Source organism: Nylanderia fulva, unplaced genomic scaffold, assembly GCF_048542155.1.
Source record: "Nylanderia fulva isolate GAGA-0341 unplaced genomic scaffold, ASM4854215v1 Scaffold34, whole genome shotgun sequence".
Taxonomy (NCBI): Eukaryota; Metazoa; Arthropoda; class Insecta; order Hymenoptera; family Formicidae; genus Nylanderia; species Nylanderia fulva.
Window position 1 is genome coordinate 522,857 of NW_028190411.1, and position 9,367 is coordinate 532,223.

Genomic DNA, 9,367 nt, shown 5'->3' on the forward strand with positions numbered 1-9,367 from the left:
CTACGCAGGTCCGTAGTTACATCGAGATATCCGATATGAGTCCGCGGAGGAGTTTTGCGTAGGAAGGACGATTTAAAGGGGCTATATACAAGGGACGCTAGTCGTGAGTCAAATGGGTGGTGAAGATTTACACACTTTTATACCCTAGTCGTAGACTGTTTCGTAAGATTACGTAAAATCTTAGAAACTGATTGTCTGACACGAAAGACGTCGAACGACACTGTTGTTTTTTTAATGTAAATTATTTTTTTTCCTTCTAATTTCTTTGCACAGAGCGCAGTTTATACTTTGCAGCTCTGTAACTACTTTGTTCTGTCTGTTTTATTATGGATAGAGGTGCCTCGGGTTATTTCCGTGTATATTGACATTATACACAAAGCAGAATTGCTTGAAATAAAACAAGGACAAGTTTGACTAATCGCGAGTAAGATCGTATTGCACGACTATTTATTAACATAGTATATTCTGCGCTGAGACTGATGCATAGGATTGAATATCTATATGTAAACAATTTCTAAGTGTAGACTTTGTGACCTATACCTCGTTAATGGATACTATAATTTATGCATTTTTCGCATTACGCAACATCTTCTATTAATCAGTATCAGTACACTCTTCATTTATCCTCTTAATTAATTAGTATCGATAATCAAAGAAATTGAAATCGATATAAAATTTATAATATAGAAAGAAATTCTGAGTTTGTGGAATAGAAACATTTATTTACATATACCAATTAATTATGCAAATAATGCAAAAGATTATTGTAACGTAATTAAATTAAAAAATTATTATTCATCATATGAATATAGAAATCATTTATTTTTCCTCTTCACATTCTTAGGTCTTGTCCTAGGTTTGTTTCCGCCTCGATTTTTCTTACCACGTCCTTTAGTTTTTTCTTTAGCTTTAGCCGCGCGTAAGTCCTTCTTCATTCTCGGATCGACTATTTTATATCGACCTTTCACACCAGGAGGCCGAACAGCTCGCTTCTGCGCGGTATATTTCTTTGCTACGATATATTTAACTTCTTTTTTTGGTTCCTTCTTGGCTTTTTTGTATAATCTATGTCAAATTAAAGATATGTCACATTAGAACGGTTTATAAATTATTATAAATTAAATATAAAAAAAAAATTAAATTAAGTATTAAAAAAAATTTACTTACGCTTTAATTTGTCTGGCCTTTTCTTTGTCGTTGATATCCACATTATCCATCAACACTTCCATCTTCTTCTTGGCCTTTTCAAGTTTGCGCATTGTGCGTCTCTTTTTTCTCGCTTTAGCTTCCATTACTTTCTTAATTGGTCTAACATTTAAATCTTGGACTCTCTTCTCGTACTCTTCGACAAGTTCCTTAGGTACAGGTGCATCTTTCTTCATATGTTTTTCTTCATCTTTTACAAACCAATCGGGTAATTTTTCATCGTTAAACGAATATCTGTTCCAAGCCGAGTCAATTAAATCCCTTCGAGATTTTTGGCGAATCAATAAAGATCCAAGTGCTAAATCTTCAGAAGTCAACTTTCTTTTTTTTACTTTATCTGTAATAATAAAGAATCATGTATTAGAGTGACAAAATTAACAACTGCCAGTAATCATTAGTAGTCTCGATCGGTAAAATTTCCATCCAAGCTTTCTTACCTGTTTCTCGTGCTACTATTTCAAAGCCGTCTTTACCACCGATCTGCTTCACTTTTTTCTTCGGTGCCATCATCTCTTCCACGTCGTAATCTGAATTTTCATCGTTGCTCTCACTAATTTTGCGTTTCTTTTCCTTATTTATTTCCTTCTTCATCTTCTCTTCTCCAAGAATATGTCCACCTTTTCTCTTGTATTGCTCGATCATTCTATCTAATTCATAATCTGCGTCATCTTCATTCTCTAAATTTTTAAATATGTCTTTTTCGAACCAAAGTTCAGCTTTATGAATTTTTTTAGTCTTTTTGTCCCGGAAATCTAAATCAGTTAGCAAAGGGTTGTTGTCAGAATCTTTAGGTTGCTGTTTCTTCTTTTGCATTTTATTTGTACTTTCGTCTTCCGAATCCTCCAGACCTATTTTGCGATAATAATTCTTGTTATAAATTTTAAAAAATATACAAGTACAGAATAAATATAAATAAGAAATAAAAATACATAAAATTTTACAAATACACATTTTTTAAAATTAATATTAATATTTAAAAATATTATATTTAAATTTAAAATAAATTTTAATATTTATTTCATAATACCTAGTCCAGATTTTTCACTATCTGTATCATCTGACTCAGCATCCGTATCATTATCCTCGCTATCTTCTGACTTATAATATAAGCCCTTACTGTCCAAATGACCAGTTTCTTTTTCATAAGAAACCTTTTTTGATTTGATTTCCTCTTCGTCCGAATCTACATCGCTCTCTGCTAAAATGTCAGGCGTTTGATCTGTAACTTGTTTCAATTGCTCATAACTTTGAATCTGGCTTAATTTAAACATGTCATCCCCTTCTAATTTAGGTCCCTCATCAGCCTTATGAATCATTTTTAGATTAAGGCGTTCATTCAACTTTATCCTCTCTTTATTAGCTTTCTTTTTCTTTCGTTTCAATTCTTTAGCTTCTTCTTCCCTGAGCTCAACAATTTGTTTTTCAATTGCTACATCTTCCACATCTTCTTGATCTTCAAGGCTAATGGCTTTGGATGCTGTTGTAGTTTCATTTTCTGCTACATCTTCTTTCTCTTTTGTTTCAGCTTGTGTCTCTTTTAATGATTTCCACCAACTAAGTAGCAATTTCAAGTCCTTTCGACCAAGTACTTTGATATCTTTGCAACATTCTCTAATTTCTGCAGTCGTTTTTTCATGCTTGTTAATAACTTCATCATCTATCACTATTTCAGAAGCATTTTGCAAAGCCTCTATTGCATCTTCACAGGCAATAAACTCTTTTGCAGATAATTTATGATACAATGTATAGTCATTCTCAGGATATCCTTCTGCTTTCTGTTTCTTCTGCTTGTCCGATTGAAGAAAGTTAGATTTTTTAGATTCTAGTTCTAATTCAGAAAATACATACTTTGAATCAAAGAACTTGGGATCTAATTTGTCAGGAGCAATATAATATTGACACACTACAAAGATTTCTGCAGATTCATTACGTGATGCTTGAGGTTTAGTAGCGTGTACCTAAAATAGAATTGTGATATTCAAATAATAATTAATAAAAAAATTATTTCGAATAGTATTAATAATATTACATATAAATACCTTTTTAAATAACTGCTTTAGCACCCAGATCAATGGGTGATAATCTTTAGATCGAAATACTTTTGTTACAAACCAACCACCAGCTTTTAAGAATTGACTTGCTAATTTAACAGCTGATAACGTTAACACAGCTTGTTGATACGCATCATGGAGCCAATTTTTTCCTACATTAGGAGCACCATCATTTAAAACAATATCAGCCTTCCACGTTTTCAATTCACGCGAGATAGCCACCCTACATTTATCTGTTGTAATGTCTTCTGTAAGATTAATACATCCTGGTATAGGCTTTATCGGAAACAGGTCTACTCCTATAATTAACGATGATACTGGCATATTTTGCCTGGCAACCTGCATCCAGCCACCAGGTGCTGCACATAGGTCGATGCATACTCTGGACTTTTGTAGAAATTCAAATTTGCGATTTAATTGTATTAATTTGAAAGCAGCACGTGATCTGTAACCTAAATAAAAAATTCACTCTTAATTATTATTTTAATGACAAATATTAAATCATTCGACACACTGTGATATGTCAAGCTATTATGAATTATTTAGTAATTCCATCTCTTATTATATATTAGTAATTACCTGTTTCTTTGGCTAATTGATAGTATTTATCTTTTCTTTGCTTTCCAATTTTCGATTTCTTCCCCATTTTAGTTAAAAATAAATATTAACTTTTCACAGATAAAGATACACGCATAAAATGCGTGCTATTCGCTAGTCAAGTTTCTAAAAACGTGGTTTTCTCAACGTTTGTGATAAGGTTAGAAATTGAAGTAGCCAATAAATACTACCAACTTAGCCATACAAAATTTTACTATTTTCTTATGAACAGAAATGTATAGAAATGAGATATTCCAATTGGCTGTCGAATAGAGAATTTTGAAAATTGAACAATGCAGTAATACGTAAATAGAATTATTTTGTATTAAAATGATACCAACCTGTCTTTCTTTATAAATTTGTGCAATCTGCGCACAATTAGTGCACTCGCTCTTAGCGCTCAGATGTAGTGAATGCAATAATAATAAAAGTGATTTACCACGATTTAAAAGTAGTAGCTTTTACCTTTTTAACGAATCAAGTTTTTTCTAATATATAAAAAAAGGAGCAGAAGAAGAAAAAAAATGTGGAAGGTCGTATTTCGTGGAATTCGCGAAACGTTGGAGCGACGTGTTTGTCGTACCAACGTTTACTCGCAATCGTCGCAGGATAACGCGAAGAACGAAGTCAAAACAAGCTTGACATGCCAACAAAAATTTCTTCCACCAATTTTTATTACTTGTGATAAAAGTTTTTGCGGATCAGCCAGAAGCGCTGGTGCTAAAGACGAAAAATACGAATGGAATACCAAGTACAGTTGGCCAGAGGCTGTTGGTTGGGTAAATACTTTAAATTAAAACAAATATTATTTGTGTGTGTCGTAATGCATCGAAGTAACGTCAAAGAAACTTCATTGAATCGCTAATGTAACTTTTATTTTTAATAGTCCAGTGTCCTGGCAGCTGGATGGGTTGTATGCCAAACTCTTTGCTTCCGCAAAAGAGTCTTTGGTCAAGACAGTAATGAGACTTTAAAAAGTAAATTATATAACTACTCTGGAGTCTCATTTATAGTTACACAGCTATTAAATTTCAAACCAAAAAATATTCTACCAGTCACCAATTGTATTGGTAATAACAATAAACCAAAATCTAATCAGCAAGATTCAGCTTCAGAATGGAGCGCAGCTCCTAGTAAACCATTTGGTCCTCTCACCATTGAAGAGGTGAGGATGTTATTTTGCAGAAATTATACTCTGTAATTATATGCTAAAATAGATCAATTATATGCTACATAGATAAATTAATATGGAAGCATGCAACTTATTTCATGCTCCTGAATAAATTTATTGTGTAAGACATTTATATATTTATATTTAAAGCATGTTGCTACCATGTGATTTATGCATTTAAAATAATATTAAATAAGTGTACAGAATATATATATTTGTATGTTGTGCACTCTTTATTTAATTATACATTTCAACAAATTTGAAGATCTTTTCTCTACATAACAAGAAACTTCTTTTATTTCAATACTTATTGTGATGTTATTTTTGGAAATTGATGCAAATTATAACTAAATAATTTATGTTTGTCATTTTTTCATCTTTTGTCAATGAGAGATATATTATAGAATTTTGAAATTAAACTCTGTATTTAGCTGCATAACTTAAAAGTATCATATAATAATAAAAATTTGTATACATTTATTTTTTTATTTAAAATTTTTCTATTATGATTATTTTCTGTATAGAAATAAATATATAAAATGTTATATCCCTATGAACTTTTTATATCCTTAGGCATTTAAAGAGGCTGCTGACGAATTTGCAAATACTCATAACCTAGTGATAGGAGAATACGAATTTCATTATGGCATAAAAGCGTTAAAGGAAAAACGCTATGAAGATGCTTTGAAACATTTTTCCGCGGGCGCTAATGTATCATCCCCCGGAAGTATGTTTAATTTAGGACTATGTTATGAATTAGGCATCGGAACTTTAGCTGATCAAAAAAAGGTATGCTCTAATATTTAAATACAAAATCAGATATAAAAAGAGCTAATGAGAGCCAGGCGTAGATATTAGGTACAATAAACTTGTTTTTAAATTCCTTTCTAATTATTTTGAACATTTTAGTCCTTTCTTTGAATCATTTTCAGTATGATTAGTAAGAAAATCACGTGTCTTAATCGATCCACATTTCCGTCTTACATGATAACTTATCAGTGATAAATATATGTCCTCACACTTTGCAAAATAAATAAAACAGTCATCGTTTGCTGCGAGGACTATCAGAAATGTAACACAAAGATGCGAATCAAGATACGTGACGATTTTTTTATTAATCGATATGGTAGGAAGGATGAGCCAAAGGAAGAACCAAACCATTTAAACTAATTAGAGAAAAATTTAAAAACAAGTTTTGCACTTGGCTTTTATTAGCCCTTTTCATATCTGATTTTGTAATTATATATCAGAGCCTTTTCAATTTATTAATCTAATATTTAGATCTCTAGAAAGCTACAAAAACGAATTCTAAATTATTCAATTTGGCTAGGAAAATTTTTTCGATCTATATATAAAGATATAAAAGATATTCAATAATATAACAAACATAAAATAGCTAGACTAAGAATAATATGCTACAAAATATACAAAACTATAATTTTCCTTCAGGCTGTAAAATGTTACAACGATGCCGCGGCCCATGATCATGCTGACGCATTATATAATCTAGGAGTTTTCCATGCTCAAGGAAGGGGTGGGTTAAAGATTGACATTGATGCTGCGCGCTCTTATTTCGATAGAGCAGCCAAGTTGGGTCAGGTACAAGCGCAACATGCACTTGATTTAGAGAAAGCTGAAATTTTGAAGAACTATAACAATGCCTCCATCGTACCAAACGTACGTTTAAAAAATGAAGAAAATTTAGAAAAGAATAATGCAAATGATAAGCAAATAAAATTAAATGATTACACATTGAATACAAACATCGATAAAATATTAAGTACAAATTTGACCGCAAAATGTACGTTGGAGGTGCCAAATTATGAGGAAACAATCGAAGATCCTACTCAAGTATTTTTAGATTTTCTGGGCTTAACAGAATCTAGTCGAGCACCTATTATGATAACTACTAACAATTGTCACGTGCCATGTTGAAAAAATATTTTTATTATATCGATGTAAGATGCGCCAAGTAGACTCATTGTCATGTAAACGGTACACAGATGTATTAATTTCTACATTTTGTTCTATTTTTGTTTTTTATGTGTCTAGTATTTATACGTAGTACGTAGAATGATATCAGTTGAGCAAATTTTTGATCAACTTATGACGTCATATAAATCAGAATTTTACTTCAAACCTAAATCGCGCATTTGTTCACAATATTATTTTCATATTTTGTTATTTTCCATTTACGTTTAACAAAACAAGTATATGTAGGTATATATTATATATATTCAAATGTATATGCATAAGCGTTTGGAAATTTTTTTATCTTGTTAAAGTTATACGTATAATTTTAACATTAAACTGTATTATAAACAATGCATATACTTATTGACATATAATTTAAGCAAGAATTTTAAACTAATATTATATATAAATATAAATTACTTTATTATATTTATATATAATGTATTTAAACTTGTGATTCAGTTAGAACATAACTGTGATGTGCGATTAAAAAAATCAAATATGGAAATATGCTCGATACAACAATTACAATTGAAAAAAGTTCAGACATTGCACGCCTTCGCAAACTTCCTAAGATTGTAATATTTGATGTATTATAGCTTCTGATTTTGTTAAAAATGTATATATTTCAAATCTTTTATTGAAAAATCTCATTTTATCGATATAAGGTATACTTAAGATTTTATAACATAGTTTGACGACAGTATAATGACTAATGACAATTGTTGATACGCGCTTATGCACTATACTGTGTGCAAAGTATACGTGAGAGTACTTAAACAATGCGTAATACAAAAATAAATTTTTTTAACTTTATAGTTTCTCTCTCTTTAATAATATCCTCTCATCTCAGAACAATCGTAATCATAAGTACATATATTATCAGCTTCACCAATGCGCGTTGCGTCGCAATACGGTTTTTTTAATGAATTCGTTATGATTGGCGTATAAATTTATTTGACGATTCACATCCATCCATCTTACATTACGCGCGTCGTCTCCGGCTTTTAATGCGAGTTTCCCAACGATACTACTATCCTCATCGTGGAAATTTATAGCCACCGTCTCTATCCAAGCGTTATCCGTATTTCGCGGATCGTCTACATATCCTTTATAGATCTCGTCGCCTCTCGTGAAAAATTCCGCTATAGAATCTTGAAGCGTCTTTCTTTCACAGTCGTTCTTTTCCAAAAAATTTAACGCTTCTTCCATGAATTCTCTCATTAAAGTGGTGGAAATTGTTTCATCCGGATCAACCATACCTCCTGGTATAGCCCATTCTCCGGAATCTCGTCTTTGTATCGCGACGAATTGTAATACAGGTTTCCCCGTGTGCTCATCCAGTTCCACAGCTTTCGCATTATCGCGTTTCCATCGTGTAACGATCGGATCGGCTGCGTGATTCGGTCCCCATCGACCCAGAAGTCCTTGTCCGATTATACCGGTTCGTCCCACAGGATTTAAAGGCTGACCATTCGCGTTTACGGCGTAGTTACCCGTGAAACTCTTTCGATTCACCTTATCTGTGAAGAATTATGTTTCAAGTATAGCGCGCGATAACGGCTTATATTTCGCATGCGCAATATCACTCTTAGTCTCATATGATGCGGTGAATTTGTTAACCTCATAAATAGACGACATCCTCTGTGACATTTTTCTTCCGTCAATTATTTACGTAATTATGATAATTGTCCTGAATTTAAACAAAGAAAAAAAATCGAGAGGTAGTTACCATCTATCGCATTCCATCTTGGTTTGAAAGTGGGTTCGTTGATGTCCGGATCTGCCCAAGGTTTGCCCTGAAGAATGGCAGAGGTATATGCGACCGGTTTGTACTCGGGATACTCGACTGTCCATGGAATTTTTTCCTCCGGTACTGCAAATCTCTTTATATTACTGGACGGGTACAAACCTTGCGTACATTTCTGATGAAGCATTCTTGTGCATCTAGTATTCATTTGACAACTCTCAAGGAAATCGATGCAATGAATGCATGATAAGACATAACATATATATATAATATATAGACATAGCTCGAAGGATAGAGAGAGAGGGAAAACAGAAAAGGAGTCCATCTCTCTTTAACAAAAGATTGCGCAGATATGAATGACAGAAAATATATCTTTCTCACTGTATTTTCTCTGCTTTTCTATATAATCATCATCAGCAAAATATAAGACCTTTGTTTGATCTATAAATCTTCTGCTCTATGTATATATTTTTTGTCTATAATTTACTTATTTGTATCTCCAGTGACAATTTCCAGGTTCTATATATGTCGGGTATTGATCCTAAATAAATTTAAAGAAAACAAAATAGGATACACTGAGTCTTTCTGTTATAAATTATAATTTTTTGAATTAAAAAA

At 32.0% G+C, this 9,367-nt stretch overlaps 3 protein-coding genes across 3 annotated transcripts; 1 reads left to right on the top strand and 2 right to left on the bottom strand.

Annotated features, from left to right (window-relative positions):
• Window positions 1–701: 701 nt before the first annotated feature.
• On the bottom strand, window positions 702–4,031 carry LOC114932163 (pre-rRNA 2'-O-ribose RNA methyltransferase FTSJ3). The gene is made up of 6 exons (XM_085485091.1): window positions 3,837–4,031; window positions 3,246–3,709; window positions 2,234–3,164; window positions 1,644–2,054; window positions 1,168–1,543; window positions 702–1,065 (listed from the first exon to the last, which is right to left on the bottom strand). Exons 1-6 carry the CDS (start codon window positions 3,901–3,903, stop codon window positions 816–818), a joined length of 2,499 nt encoding a protein of 832 aa, XP_085341217.1. The 5' UTR covers window positions 3,904–4,031; the 3' UTR covers window positions 702–815.
• A 170-nt stretch (window positions 4,032–4,201) lies between these two features.
• On the top strand, window positions 4,202–7,815 carry LOC114932167 (uncharacterized). The gene is made up of 4 exons (XM_029304337.2): window positions 4,202–4,633; window positions 4,741–5,019; window positions 5,599–5,814; window positions 6,475–7,815. Exons 1-4 carry the CDS (start codon window positions 4,379–4,381, stop codon window positions 6,958–6,960), a joined length of 1,236 nt encoding a protein of 411 aa, XP_029160170.2. The 5' UTR covers window positions 4,202–4,378; the 3' UTR covers window positions 6,961–7,815.
• Window positions 6,950–9,037, bottom strand: LOC114932169 (ADP-ribose pyrophosphatase). Its single transcript, XM_029304339.2, has 2 exons — window positions 8,732–9,037; window positions 6,950–8,522 (listed from the first exon to the last, which is right to left on the bottom strand). The coding sequence occupies exons 1-2, from the start codon at window positions 8,955–8,957 to the stop codon at window positions 7,888–7,890; spliced, it is 861 nt and encodes a 286-aa protein (XP_029160172.1). The 5' UTR covers window positions 8,958–9,037; the 3' UTR covers window positions 6,950–7,887.
• Between the last annotated feature and the right edge of the window lie 330 nt (window positions 9,038–9,367).